Source organism: Patiria miniata, unplaced genomic scaffold (assembly GCF_015706575.1).
Source record: "Patiria miniata isolate m_02_andy unplaced genomic scaffold, ASM1570657v1 HiC_scaffold_29, whole genome shotgun sequence".
Classification (NCBI taxonomy): Eukaryota; Metazoa; Echinodermata; class Asteroidea; order Valvatida; family Asterinidae; genus Patiria; species Patiria miniata.
In genome coordinates, this window is record NW_024037068.1 from 14,161,969 (window position 1) to 14,177,479 (window position 15,511).

General features: G+C 37.9%; 2 protein-coding genes across 6 annotated transcripts in view; one reads left to right on the plus strand and one right to left on the minus strand.

The window, feature by feature from the left end:
- The window catches only part of LOC119735516 (neural cell adhesion molecule 2-like), a 57,924-nt gene that overhangs the window by 21,628 nt on the left and 20,785 nt on the right, over window positions 1-15,511 (minus strand). For both annotated transcript variants that reach the window (XM_038209241.1, XM_038209242.1), the window contains exon 7: window positions 1,935-2,112. In XM_038209241.1, the coding sequence (XP_038065169.1) occupies window positions 1,935-2,112 (178 nt within the window). The remainder of the gene's footprint in view (window positions 1-1,934; window positions 2,113-15,511) is intronic.
- LOC119735517 lies at window positions 6,348-13,568 on the plus strand. Of its 4 annotated transcripts, none has more exons than XM_038209243.1 (5): window positions 6,348-6,487; window positions 7,293-7,347; window positions 8,432-8,528; window positions 9,931-10,830; window positions 11,999-13,568. In XM_038209243.1, the coding sequence occupies exons 3-5, from the start codon at window positions 8,439-8,441 to the stop codon at window positions 13,322-13,324; spliced, it is 2,316 nt and encodes a 771-aa protein (XP_038065171.1). In that variant the 5' UTR covers window positions 6,348-6,487; window positions 7,293-7,347; window positions 8,432-8,438; the 3' UTR covers window positions 13,325-13,568. The 4 variants fall into 4 exon arrangements, with proteins under 4 accessions (XP_038065171.1, XP_038065173.1, XP_038065174.1 ...); XM_038209245.1 differs by having other exon boundaries at window positions 6,349-6,487; window positions 9,946-10,830; XM_038209246.1 differs by having other exon boundaries at window positions 6,349-6,487; window positions 9,950-10,830.

The window sequence follows — 15,511 nt, forward strand, 5'->3', positions numbered from 1 at the left end:
GTACGGAGTCCAAAAATCTATCCCTCCCCCCCAAAAAAAAGCAGAAAAAAATTTCAAACTTCACTGATAAGTACAGTTTAAAGCTAGAGTCCATCATTTGCAGCCATCCGAAAAGTAACTGGCACAATTATTGTTGAAAAACAAACTTGGTTGAAAGATAGTAAAGGAAATAAACTCCCTGAGAAATTATTCTTTCTGGGAAGTTGTCATTTTGAAGTAATCAACGAAAGAAGGCATTTCCAACGGTGATTCTTAAGAAGCACTGTAGGAAAATTTAAATTAGTAGTTCGTTTTGTTATTCAGCGCAGCGTGCACAAGTATTGGAACGACGCACACGCGCGCGCGGTTGTTATAATTCGTCGGATCAGTGCGCGACGTCACGTATAGCTGCAATTCACAACAATTCAAAACATGATTCAGTAACTTTTGATTTGAAATTGAGATCTTAGAATGCTGTTTTTCTCGGAATGTACATCTGAAGCTTAGCTGAAACTTCATCAGGTTAGTTGCTCAGTATCCTTCATTAGATTTTGAACTCTTTTGTTGCTTCAAACGAACAAAATGCACAAATTACAAATGATGGACTGTAGCTTTAAAGAGAGCCATTGTTGAAATCCAAATAAAAAGGGTTTTCTGTAAAGCTTTATAGCACTTTGAATGTGGATGCCCCCCTCCTCCCATTTTTCAAATGTGCCACAACCCTGGGGGAAAAGTGTTATCTTCTCTGGGGGTTCATTGTGTTTGATAAACAAATTGCTCTGTTAACAAGCCTGTTGTGCTCCTTCAAACTTTTTCTATATACCGCACCAGACTGAGCCAGAAAACTATTAAAAAGTGGAGAAAATTGAAATGAAAAACGAAAAAACACGAAATGAATCAAATCACTTAATCACTTTTAAACCACATGAACAGGGAATAAGATGAACGAAAATAAAATAAAGCTTCGAGTTTCAGGTTTGGTATATTCCATTCAACTTCACAGTAAACTTTTGACAATAGGTGAAGATATTTGGGAATATAATTGAGGGCCATCTAGAAACCCTTGAGGGCTTGTAACGATGACCTTAAAGTTGGATACCAATAGTAGAGTGGAAGTATTTGCCAATGAAATTTTCAAAGTAACACAAGGGAGTTTCGAGTAAATAATGGAAATGATCAATGATTATGTATTTCTAACTCATTTACCAAAAGTTTCTTTTAAAGCTATAGTCCATCATTTGCAGCTATCCGAAAAATAGCTGGCGTAATTATTGTTGAAAAACATACTTGGTTGAAAGATAGTAAGGGGACTAAACTCCCTGTGAAATTATTCTGTCTGGCAAGCTGTCATTTTGAAGTAATCAACGAAAGAAGGCCTTTCCAACGGTGCTTCTTAAGACGCACCGTAGGAAAATTAAAATTAGTAGTTTTTGTTATTAGGCGAAGCGCGCGCAAGCATTGGCACAACATACACGCACCCCCGGTTGCTATAATTGTTAGATCAGTGCGCGACATCGCGTAGCTGCATTCGGCTCAGCGAGAACGTGTCTCGGACGCTGAATTCAGGCGCAATTCAAAACATGATTCAGCAACTTTTGATTTGAAATTGAGATCCTAGAATGCTGTTTTTCTCAGAATATACAGCTGAAGCTGAGCTGAAACTTTGTCAGGTTAGTTGTTCAGTAGTTATCCTTCATTAGATTTTGAGCACTTTTGTTGCTTCAAACGAACAAAATGCACAAATTACAAATAATGGACTATATATTAACTTTAAGAATAATTACGACCATAAATAACACAGAAGGACTAACACGACGTGGATACTGGACATCAACAACAAACTGTAGATTTGTTTGGACTAGTCTGCCAAAAACAGCTGACTTTAGCAAAATATGATTTGATAACGAAGTTATCAAATTTGAAAATAAACGTAAAAGGTGCTTCTCATGTCTTACCATGGATAGCAACTTCAAAGAGGTGTTGCAGGGTCTGTTCTGGGTTGCGGGCAGTGCAGGTGTATTTGCCTTGAGCCTCCACGCTTATGGTTCTGTACTCCAGGGACGAGATAGCCACGTCCTCGGCGCTGGACTGGGTGATGATGTGAAGACTGTCGGTGGTCAGTGTGACGGTACCCTGCCACAAACAGAACCCGAGAAAAATAGAAATCAAGACTTTTAAAGAGGTTGTGGAATGCTCGAAGTCATTTCCGTCATTTTTCAGGTATATGTAGCCTAAGGTGTGATGAAATAAAAATGACTATTGTTTCTGTCATGAAATGAGTACAAAAGGTACTTTTGAGAGCTGTTTTTCAAGTCCTGTCATGCCTGTTTCGACCCGAACGTGCAATTTGTGTAAAAGTCGTCGTTGCGGGCAGCAAACAAAACACAGTAAATCGTGACGTAATAAACAGGACTCCCGATGCAGAGTAGCATAAACGAGTCCTGTTTATTACGTCATGATTTACTGTGTTTTGTTTGCTGCCCGCAACGACGACTTTTACACAAATTGCACGTTCGGGTCGAAACAGGACCTGAAAAATAGCTCTCAAAAGTACCCTTTGTACTCATTTCATGACACAAACAATAGTCATTTTTATTTCATCACACCTTAGGCTACATATACCCCAAAAATGACGGAAATGTCTTCGAGCATTCCACAACCTCTTTAAGCTGTGTAGTTTTTGCTATTCAACAAAATATGGTGGTTTTTTTTCCCAAGCATTTTGAACTTGTATATTTGTATCTTTATACAATTATTGGGCGTCTGCAACCCTCTGAAAACAAAGCTGACTTCTTTGCATCTAATGCATCAACTTTCACTCGGGAGGTAACACACTGAGTATACAGTGTTTAAAAAAACGTCGGTGAAGGGCAAAACCTAATTTGATTTATATCACCCCGACGCAAAATTCTATCTTATAATGCATCTAATGCCTTTGAAATTGTCATGCTATAAATAATTCAAGTTGTTAAATAATTTTCCCATACCTAAACGTTGTAATTTTTGTTTATATCTCATTTAAAAATCAATAACTTTTGTATTGCAAAAAAAATATACACCAATTAAAACAAAATATGACGTGATGAACTCCTGGTGGGAGAACTTTAAACCTCTTAGCATACAACAAGCTATATTTTTACCGGTACATCGTTTTGAAATTGTCCGTATTTCGACTTTATTTCAACTATTCCTTGTTTTCATTCCTTCAAATTAAGCATATGTACAAATGTAGGTCTACATTAAAGTTTCTGATTTGCCCATTTCAACTTTGCAAAGTCATTTTTTTTTAAATTACATCAAGTATTAACATAGAGACAACCAAGGCACAGTTAGTGCATCTGTAAAGTTTTAGCCTATCCAACTGCAAAGTATTAATATTATACAATAATATTGTAAAATATTGAATATTGAAAAATATTAATTGTCAAAGAACACTTTGCCAAAGCAGCACCCTGAATAAAAACTTCGAAACTTTGGCAGAGACCAGTGAATGCATTTTTTTCCAGACACCCCCCTCCCCTAAACTTTTAAGTAATGCAGGATATAAAATTTGGATTTTTTTTCCTTAAAATTTGCACACAAACTTTAATAGTAAAAAAGTTCACACACTTTAATACCTCCCCTCCCCCCTCACTGTAATCCTCACCCAAATAAGTAAAATAAATCCTGCTTTCCAATGTGTGTTATACAAAAACAAAATCAATTCTGTACTCATGTATGTTGATTAAAGGTCATGAAGGTATAGTCCATCATTTGTAATTTGTGCATTTTGTTTGTTTGAAGCAACAAAAGTGCTCAATATCTGAAGAAGAATGCTGAACAACCAATCTGATAAAGTTTCAGCTCAGCTTCAGCTGTATTTTTCGAGAAAAACAACATTCTAGGATCTCGATTTCAAATCAAAAGTTGCTGAATCATGTTTTGAAATGGGCCTGAATCCAGCGTCCGAGACACATTCTCACTGAGCCAATTGCAGCTACGCGATGTCGCGCACTGATTCGACGAATTATAGCAACCGCGCGCGCGCGTGTGCGTCGTGCCAATGCTTGCGCGCGCTTCGCCTAATAACAAAAACTACTAATTTGAATTTCCTACGGTGCTTCTTAAGACGCACCGTTGGAAAGGCCTTTTTCGTTGATTTCCTCAAAATGACAGCTTTCCAGAAAGAATAATTTCTCAGGGAGTTTAGTCCCATCACTATCTTTCAACCAAGTATGTTTTTCAACAATAATTACGTCAGTTACTTTTCAATAGCTGCAAATGATGGACTCTGGCTTTAATTTTCTAGTTCGAAAACTATATGTTCTAATGCACTCTATACAAACTGTACAGCGCACTTTACATTTTATCTATGACATGGGTTGCCAAACACAAGGCAAGGCCTTCATTAGATTCCTGCCAGGCAGGAAACCATCAATAAAGTGCGTTGGTGCACGTACATGGCGGCTATTTATAAGACCTGTATGACTTGTACATGAAACTGTGGGCTATTTTTGTGTGACAGTTTCCTATGTGGATATCTCACTAGTTTAATGTCAGTAGTTACACCAGGTATTACCTGGCACTGCGTGTGACGTATTACTTTATTTCGTTTTATAGCTTTTAATCGTTGGTAATTATAATAGAAATGAATTGAGAAGAGTCCCAGTTTTGACAGATGTTTTCACTAAAATACAGGGTGAGTCAAAAAAAGCAGAACCCAAACCCCAAAAATTATATTTCATATTTAAAAAAAATATGCAGTGCTCACCAAACATAATAATGACTGGAAAGCCAATTTAATAAGTTACTTTCAGAAGAAAAATATATTGAAATTGCTCAATCAGTTCAAAGAATATCACCATTTAAACGCAATGACCCTAAAACCTTTTTCCTCCAAAAATGCGATTTCAATAATTGTCGTCACAATTGTCTTCAAACATCATCAGCGATAAAACCTCAGTTTAAAAAAAAAGTGGATTTTAAAAATCATATTGTTTGCCTAACCAGGGTTGTTAATAAAGATATTGTGCACTACAGTTGTTGACAGTTGTTGAAACAAGTATTCTGTGTCATTTTCTTTGATGTTCCAAACAATCAGAAGAAAAAAAAAAAACTGTTTTTTTTTTAGGAAACAGGATTTAGGGTCATGGCGTTTAAATGGTGATAATTCTTTAAACGGATTTAGCAATTTCAGTAATTTTTTTTTATGTAAAAGCAACTTATGAAATTGGCTTTCCAGTCATTTTTATGTTTGGTGCTACATATCTTTTTAATTATGAAATATATTTTTGGGGGGTTTGGGTTCCACTTTTTTCGACTCATCCTGTAACTGTACAAGTAAAATAGTGTCTTTAAAGCAACAAAAAAGAATTATAAAAAAAATTAAGCAATAACGATCCTTGCTTTTTTTGTTACAATGAAAGGAAGGATCATTGTCATAATAAAAAAAAATTAACCTCATAATAAAGCACAAGTCCCTTTTCAAATGTACCAAATACTTGCATGTCCGTTTCAATCGTTTGTCAGAATCGTTCCATGGAATGATTTTGACGCATACGCAATGTATACGCAGCGTATGGGTAAGAGATAAAAAACAACTTGCGCTTATGGAAAGGCGGCTTTAGTGTGATATTTACCGAACCATACAAAAATAAGGACACGTGTCCCCTGTAGTTCAGTAAAACCAAAATCATACTTTTTTTCCATTAAAAAAAAAAAAACCACACAAAGTAAGAGCATGTCTACGGAGCTTTTAAAGGGACATAGGTAAAAAAAAAAAAAATTAAAAAACCATCGTAAGAATGAAAAAAATCTGCGTTCGAACGAAAAAAATCTGCGTTCGAACGAAAAAAATCTGCGTTCGAACGAAAAAAATCTGCGTTCGAACGAAAAAAATCTGCGTTCGAACGAAAAAAATCTGCGTTCGAACGAAAAAAATCTGCGTTCGAACGAAAAAAATCTGCGTTCGAACGAAAAAAATCTGCGTTCGAACGAAGAAAATCTGCGTTCGAACGAAAAAAATCTGCGTTCGAACGAAAAAAATCTGCGTTCGAACGAAAAAAAATCTGCGTTCGAACGAAAAAAAATCTGCGTTCGAACGAAAAAAATCTGCGTTCGAACGAAAAAAATCTGCGTTCGAACGAAAAAAATCTGCGTTCGAACGAAAAAAATCTGCGTTCGAACGAAAAAAATCTGCGTTCGAACGAAGAAAATCTGCGTTCGAACGAAGAAAATCTGCGTTCGAACGAAGAAAATCTGCGTTCGCACGAAAAAAATCTGCGTTCGAACGAAAAAAATCTGCGTTCGAACGAAAAAAATCTGCGTTCGAACGAAAAAAATCTGCGTTCGCACGAAAAAAATCTGCGTTCGAACGAAAAAAATCTGCGTTCGAACGAAAAAAAATCTGCGTTCGAACGAAAAAAATCTGCGTACTTGGGCTGCCGGCCGGAGACACAGACGCCATTGTTGACGACGTGGAGGCACGCTAGCTAGCACTCAGTCACGTTTCCAGATCCAAAGCCTACAGGTAAGACTTAATCCATTAAAATTGTGAAATCTTCCCGCCATAATTTTCAATCTGTCTTTGAATTTCACAGTTTCATTGCAATTTGCGGTCAAAAGTCCAAGCTGGGCTTTATGGCATGCATGGCCGTCCCATTCACAAAGCCCCATAGCACTGCAGCTCATACTGTACATGTACATGCATACCACATACATATGTACTGTACATGAACATACCACATACATATGTACTGTACACGTACAGTACATGTACTATATGTACATGTACAGTACATGTACTGTATGTACATGTACATGTACTGTATGTACATGTACAGTACTTGTACTGTATGTACATGTACATGTACAGTTCATGTACTGTATGTACATGTACAGTTCATGTACTATATGTACATGTACTGTATGTACTGTACATGTACAGTTCATGTACTGTATGTACATGTAGAGTGCACGTATCGTGTAATTTTGTAAATGAAAAATGTGTTACTTATTGTCAACTACATTAGACAAATCCGGTGACCATATTATGGACAGTCAAGAAACAGTTCAATGGCGAAGAGCATTGTGCTGGCATTTTGTACAGAGAGACGGTCATATGGAACGGTCATGGAACGGTTGCTCGGTACAATAGTTAGCACAATTCTTTTCGCCATTAATGGGGGCCTTCGGGAATGTCCAGTGACATGCAGTGTCACCATGGTCACCGGATTCGTCTATAAAAGTTCAAACAGCCATGACCCCGAATTTCAAACAAAAACAAATGTATGCTACATGTGATTGATTACTGTATGTGGTTTTGTCATCCCTAGGACTAGCTCCCTACCGTCCTGACTGTCGTTTCTGAAAGTTTCTCCCCTGAAAATCGTGAGTATGTCAAAACATTCTTTGCCCTGAAAACTAAACATGTAAAACGTATCAATCATGATGTGACTCATATCATGCTCTTGTAAGTGCAACAGTTTCTCCACATTTAACTGGTTATCCATGGGCCACCAAAAAACATGTTGGGCTAGCCATGGCTATCAGAATAGCCCGACATGTTTGTCAATTGCTATGAGTATGAGTAGGAATCAGCTAATTAGTGAATCCCGTATCTGAAAGTGAGGAAGCAGAAAGTACATGTACATGTACAAGTGTTAGACTAGTAAAGTAGGCTAATTGAAAGCCAGAAATGATCAAACAATATACATGTCAGTCGCTTCTAAAGTTTGGAACTATTACAAGGATTAGGAATGAAAATTTATACTGTAAAGGATTTGTGGATAGACAAATTTCTGAAAATCACAATGACGACCAGTTATATTTTTTTACCTGAAAAATTTGAAAGATAATTATATAGCCTTTTTTAATTATTTTTTTTTTAACTTGCCTCACTTTATAAAAAGAAACCAAAAAGGCAAATTACTTTTAAAAATGTCTCATAAGTGTGTTGCCTCAGCATAGCATAATGGGTGGGACTGATGGGGTGGGGGGGGGGTTGTAGCTAGTATTGTAACAGGATAGGGACTCTTACAAGAAGAAGGACAATTAGCTAGATCTTCATTGCAATGGTCAAACTTCATGACCAACTAACAGCAAGCCCTAGTAAGACCGTTTGAAAGCTCATAGACTGCTTTAAGACCAGTTATTGAAATTCCTGTACTTGGGCCACGGACCTACATTGGGCACATATGTCATGCATGTTGGACCTGAAAAAAACATGACCAAATCACCCACATATGTGATGGGGCAGCACAGGGAGGGCAAACAGTTTATAGCAGGGGTGTGAGAATTCACCCTTTTAGCTGATTTCAGTTTTTTGTTTGTTTAGATTTTTACTCTGAAATTCAGCTTTTTTGTACACAAAAGTATCAGACTTTTGGCTAGCTGTTTTCAGCCTTTTTTTGTGTGTGGCCACTCACACCCCTTTTGTAGGTGCCTAACTGTAAGACCATCTTTGAAATTGCAGGTTGAGCATGACTGAGCCCGAGACGTCCAAGTTACATGACTTTCTCAAGAAAAGGGATGTCGATGATCAGTGTATACAGCGCATGGAAGAGGATAAGGTAGGTTACATGTTTTAAGGTGATAAGCCAACAGTAAGAAGCAAAGTTGCAATTGAACCAACACTACCATGTTGCACCTTCCCCAATCTTTTGTTGCTTCCACATGCATTACTTCCTTTTTTTGATTCCAGTGTAAAACTTAATTCTTTGCAGTAAGAACACTTTGTGACAGCTCCTCTTCATTCCTATAACTTAGTATAAGGCCATTCATTCATTCCTATGAGTTTCCTACTTTTGGCTCTGATGTTGGATTAGTTGAGTTTGTTTTCTTACCCCACACTCAACCTTTTCAAAATACAATCTAACTCCAAGGGTAGTCGGCTCGTTTTTTCTTAAAGCTCTACCATCCTTGTATTGAATTATGTTCATATCCAAGAATTATATATTGGATGGTATTTCAGGGTGACATAGGATACTGCATACATTTATAAGTCAAGAAAATACCAAAGTTGTCACGAGCTTATTTTGTATTTTTATGACGAGTGAAGTATACATGTATTCTCATATCACCCCAAAAAGATCCAATGTTATTGTTGTTACATATAAAATGAAGCTTACTTTGGTGAAATGTTTATAGATTCCATTGAGATTATATATTTTTTATGTATGCATACATACAATTGTGTGATCCTTTTTTACTTGATAATCACCTTCACAGTAATTTTCACCATCTTGCTCACGGGGCAAGAAGAACATGCGTTGCTAGACATGGGGGAATTTTGGAATGAACGCATGATGACTTCGAAGTGCAAACGTTTTCAATTGACGATGCCTACACAACAACGCGTGTAAATTTACCCCATGAGCAAGATGGCGCATATTACCGTGAAACTGCTTATTGTACAGTACTGTTCCCAAGGGTGGTGCAATGTACATGTACTTCCAAACTGCAAAAAACATGGCGAAGCAAAATGAAAGTGATTTTTGAAATAGTCAGAATGGATTTGGTTTAAGGGAATAAGCTTCTACATGCCACTTTGACAACAAAATTTGCAATGCTGGAGATATCTTGGAGAATTAAGCAACCTTCTGCAGCATTTCCTCTTCTCTTAGTCAAATTGTCGGAATTTTGAAAGCTGAACAAACGTACTAGATACATGTAGAGCCACTTGTTTTTAAAGCTTAGAGAGGAGGTTGAATAATAAAGGTGGTGTAAACAATAATTATGTTTCACGTTTGCACAATAACTTTTTTTTTCTTATTTTCTTAATAAAAAGATCTGCATAATTTTTGTTGGTTGGGCCAGGTTTTAAGAAAAATTTTTTGGGGGGCCGTAGGTTATTGTAAGTCAACCTAACGGTGGTCTTAACTGATCCAATATAATGCACATAACCATGCAAGGGATTTGTTTAACACATTGGTAAACATTTTCCCAGAAGTATGCACATTTCACTTTCAACAGTCTTTTGTGTTTCAGATAGATCTGGAGGTGATATGTCTGATGTCCGATGACGCCTTAAGAGATTATCTACCCAGATATGGAGATCGCATTGCCGTAGTGTCTTTTGCCAAGAGCAAAGACAAACAATCTCAGGGGAACACAGACCGGAAAACTTCTCTTGTTGAATCCTTGAAGAACAAGATGACGTCGCACCTCCTGCGATCCAAGAGCCAGATTGGGAATGAAAATGCCAAAAAACAAGAGCGCCGTGTTGAGGTTGGATGGGTACACTACGACTTTGACATGAAGGAATATAAACAAATCTACCAGAAGAAAGGAGGTGGGATAAAACACCAGAAGTACAAAGTTGACACACGACTGTCGGAAATTATGGAACAAGCAATAACATGGTTCTTTCCTGGTGGTAAAAACAGACATGGGAATGTTTCGGATTTTGACGTCTTCATTACCGACCCATCCTTTGATAAGCTTGATGGAGACACTACAGTCCAACAAATGTATGAGACAGCTCGAGTGAAGATACTGCGCCTGTATATTGCAACTAAAAAGAAAGTAACCCCAGACAAAAATGTTGAAAGCTGCAGTAAATTTCCTGAAGGTGAAAGTAGTACCTCATCTGACGAGTTCGTACATGCACCTGTGACAAACAAAAGACCGAAACGAAGGTGCAAGCAGGGCACTGCAAAGGGGCCTAAAACTCCAAGTGGAAAGAAAACAAAAGTAAAGAGCCACAAACAAGATGAAAGCAGAATTTCTGGAACACCTCCATTAGATGTTGAGGATGATCTGAAACAGTCACAACGGCAGGTAGATGGACAGCTTCAATCCCTTAGTTGCCCTGACATGTCTGAGGTTGATGTTTCTACCACCCAAGTGCCTGCCGAGACATGTACACCAAAAGTGAGTGATGTTCAAAATTGTCATCTTTTAAATACTGATTCATAACAGGGCCTGCGCTGGCTGTATGCCTACATGTATTTCCGTTGATTTCAAAATCCTGAAGAGGCAATATTGCTAACAAGCAAAAAGATTCCACAAATTTAAAAAAATACACATACAACCCTGTGTATTTTTGGAGGGTTGTTGAAAATGCACTTTGTCGAAAAAGGCACTGGCGGTGGTGCGCTAATTGCCTGCATCCACACCCCTCCCCATCACAACCTTTGCGTATTTGGTTATGGCTTAATTAGAACAATGTGTCATGCAAATCCAGCTCAGGCCACTGTGATTAATGGCCGCATGCCCTGCTTACATGTAATTGGCCATGAGGTTCAGATCAAACCCTATGAGGCCAAGAGCACAAACATTTTCATGTCAAGTTAACATTTCCTTGATTCTCCTCGGAGTTGGTATTGGCCCTTTTGGTTGTTGAGTTGTTAACATTTACATGTACTCTGGAATGCTGGAGGTCACGGGTTGAATCAACTTCTTTTAAATTTGCATTTATTTCCCAAGCTTTCCACAACTTTCCATGGTTTATAACAATGAGATGTAAACCATAAACAGTGTTTAATCATAGAAAAATATGTTTAATAAACCATAATAAACTGTGTTTTTACAAAATCATGGTTTACAAACCAGTAAATAAGAATCATCATAACAAAAAGTGTTGCATAAATCGTGGTTTATAAACCATGAAAATTAAATCCACAAAAGACATGGTTTCTAAACCATGAAAATTGATGCAACTTAAAACGTGGTTTATAAACCATGAAAAACTGTGTGCACAAAATTATGATTTACAAACCATGTAATAAGAATCACCATAAAAACATGGTTTTTAAATTGTAGACCATGATTTATGCACCATTTTTTTGTGTATTATTCTTGTTTGGTGGTTTGTAACCCATGATTTTGTGAAAACACATTTCTTTATGGTTTATAAACAATTTTTATTCAACACTATTTATGGTTTCCATGTAATAGTTATAAACCATGAAAAATTGTCATAAAACCATGGAAAATCGTCTCCAAAATGTTGTAAACAATTAATTGACTTACTGTGCCCCATAGAAGTATTCTTTTTAAACTAAATTTACATGTACATGTACATGTTTTTGTCTTGCAGTTCATCCAAACTGATACACCCACAATTCAATTTCGTAGAGGTGAATTGGATGACTTGCCAGAGGTAAACTGCACTCCACCGGAGCCCCTTTCACCTACTTTGGAGTTCATTGCGAGTGATAATGGGATTCAGTTTCCAGAAGAACTTTTGGATTTCAACTCTGAATTGCCAGAGTCCACCCCATCTACTAATACGCGACCAGATATCGTTTGGATCATTGACAGCGATACCACGTCTGATTTGAACCACCCCCCACCAGAGCCAACTACTTCACAAGCAGACAGCGTGGAGTTGCCAAGATCACCAAGTCCACCAACAGAGATCACTACAGACCACCATGTCCTGAGTGTTCATCGCTCCCTAGTTCAACAGGAAATGATCAGCATTTTCATGAACCCAGATATTTTAAACTCAAAAATAAAGTATCGTTTCATAGACGAAATGGGGGCAGATGCTCAAGGAGTCTCACGGGAGGTATATTCTGCTTTCTGGCAGGATTTTTTTCAGGCATCGTCTCTAGGTGAAGATGAAAGAGTTCCTGCTCTTTTCCCTGATTACGGAAGAGACGAATGGGAGGCCATTGGCAGAATCCTTTTCAAGGGCTACAATGACACAGGCATTTATCCGCTGCAACTGGCATACGCCTTTTCATGTGCAGTTATATATGGAGAGGGAGAAGTCTCCGCAGACATGTTGGTAAATTCTCTCCGAATGTATCTGTCGGAGACTGATCGGCGCGTGGTCGACAAGGCTCTCCATGGCCAACCACTTGATTCAGATGACCAAGACGATTTTCTCGACCTTTTAGGGAGAGTTAACTGCCATTCACTCCCATCTAAGGATGAAATTCGTCCCATGGTCATAAGTATTGCTCATAAAGAGCTAATTCAGGAACCAAAATATGCCTTGGATGCTATTGCCTCTGTTGCAGGACCTGGACTACAGATCAGAATTCCAAATCCAGCAGCTCTACAAGAGATGTACAGCAGCAAAATGCCAACTCCACGAAAGGTAGTCAAACTCTTAGATTCTTCTCCAGTGAACCCAGAGCAAGCATCAGCATTGGCATACCTAAAGCAGTTCATCAAAAGTTTGGATGACAGATTGCTCAGAAAATTCCTTAGGCATGTCACAGGATCTGAGTTCATCTGCACCAAGTCCATAGATGTAACCTTCAATCGAATGAGAGGTATTGACCGGGCACCACAAGCCCACACATGTGGTCCACTTCTGGAACTCCCGTGCACATATGGATCGTATCCAGAATTCCGCAGTGAATTCATGCACATACTAGATGCCAACTACATGAACATGGACATCGCTTAAACCTCCGGTAAAATGAGTGTTTATACAGTAAACTTGTACTCAGGATGTGCAACAAAATTTGTTAACTAAATTCCAGGGGTGTAGGTCTCAACTTTGCTGACCTGGATAGGCAACTGAAAGGGCAGATCCAGGGGGGGGGGGGCCCAATTTTTTTTTTTTTAAATGGAGCAAACATTTTTTTTTTGGAGAGGACAACTGGGTACTTTATAATTCCCTTTCCTCCCCAAAGTGCATAAAATGCCAACAACATTATCCTCACAATTCAAAAATACCATGAACATTATATAAGAAAATCTTTATTTTTTTGGCCTCCCAAAAAATTCAGTTCTGGATCCGCCCTTGGGCAACTGCATTCCACTTGTTGAAATACATGTATTGCAGGATCACATAACTTGTAGTATTTAAAGAAAAATGTGCAGTAAATGTACATGTACACTGATGTACGTGTACAGGTACATTTGTACCTTTTTTGGGGGGGGGGGTGTGTAAGGTTTTCTTCTTTTGGAGGGGGAAGTTGGTTTTGATTTTGTTTTGTGGGGGGGGGGGGGGGGAGTTGGGTTTGAGGGTTTTTTTTGGGGGGGAGGAGTTGGGTTTGATGTTGTTGTTTTTTGGGGGGGGGGTTGGGTTTGAGGGTTTTTTTTGGGGGGGGGGAGTTTGGTTTGAGTTTTTTGGGGGGGGGAGTTGGGTTTGAGGGGTTTTTTTTTGGGGGGGGAGTTGGGTTTGAGGGTTTTTTTGGGGGGGGGGGGAGTTGTGTTTGAGAGGGTTTTTTTTGGGGGGGGGAGTTGGGTTTGAGGGTTTTTTTGGGGGGGGGGGGTTGGATTTGAGGTTTTCTTCAGAATGCATGCATAGTTAACACATTTCTTGACCACTTATAAATATTGGTATTTTAGAAGTTCGACTTTTAACAGTTATATTTTACCCAAAAAATAAATTGTAGGGTAAACTGGGGTAAAAAATGCCTCCTTGACTTTTCCCACTGCTTGTAAAAATTAACAAGATGTACAAGGCATGTAAAAATTAATAATGAAAACATTTCATTCATTGCCATATCTTAAAGGCAGGGTGTCCTTTTGGTAATTACTCCACAAGTTAATGACCATAACAACTTACATGTACTTGGTAAAGAGCATGATATTGTATTGTTAGAAACAACCCCTTTGAATTAATGTAATTTTAGAGAAAATGGTAATTTTTAACAAAAAAAATCGACTCTGATAAAGGCTTTAGGCGTGAAGACTTTATCAGGCGTCGGAAAGAACAATTGTATGCAACAAGGGTTTTTTTTTTCTTTCATTAATTTCTTGCAACTTCCATGACCAAGTGAGACAAAATTTTCACAGGTTTGTTATTTTATGCATATGTTGGGATACACCAATTGAGGAGGCAGGTCTTTGACAATTACCAAAAGTATACCCTTCCTTTAAGAGTACGTAGGTGCTGTTTAGCACATATATCACTTCAAATTATCTTAGTTGAACAAGGGTTTTATTTTCTCTTTTAAGGGTTAATTATGCAATAATAGGTCCAAGTTATTGAAATTTGAACATTTATCTTAATATGTGCTTAGTACTGTTTTTTTGACAGGGCATTTTTACCCGGTCAAAATAAAGGGCCTTTGGATAACTTTCTACAAATCTATTCTTTGATTGGGGTTACTGAAATGTACCCACATATTGTATAAAATCAAACTGACATTTTAAGTGGGAATGGTTTGGAGGGGGAGGGGATGGTCAAAGTTTACCAAAATTCCCTCATGTTAGATTATCTTTAGGGTTTTGAGGACCCATTGCACACAAATATCATTAAGTGTGAAACCAATTTTGACACTAGATCAAAAAAGAAATTTGTAGCAATCATCGTAGAAAAAAAATGGGGGGCGGATGTTTTTAACCCAATGCTCCGGTAAAAGGCCTGCCAAACTTCCTCCCCAAAAGGGTTGAACATTTCCCCTTATGGGTATAGTCACCATAATTTCAGATTTGCACACTATAATGGAAATATGTTGTGCATAAAACAACACATTTGTTTCCTACTATCTCTAAGCAGATAGTGAAAATTTTGCCCCAGTTTACCCTATTGTATACACTTGCCATTAATAATAGAAAGCAGATTTGTGTTAACACAGTTTATTACACTTAATTCCATTTTTGCAATGTCATTGTTGCTTCATCATTAGGTTTATTTAAA

Coding starts and splice junctions, on each gene's coding strand:
- LOC119735517 (XM_038209243.1), top strand. CDS start 8,439: ATGACTGAGCCCGAGACGTCCAAGTTACATGACTTTCTCAAGAAAAGG. Junction 8,529..9,930: donor AGCGCATGGAAGAGGATAAG/GTAGGTTACATG, acceptor CACTTTCAACAG/TCTTTTGTGTTTCAGATAGA. Junction 10,831..11,998: donor CCGAGACATGTACACCAAAA/GTGAGTGATGTT, acceptor TTTGTCTTGCAG/TTCATCCAAACTGATACACC.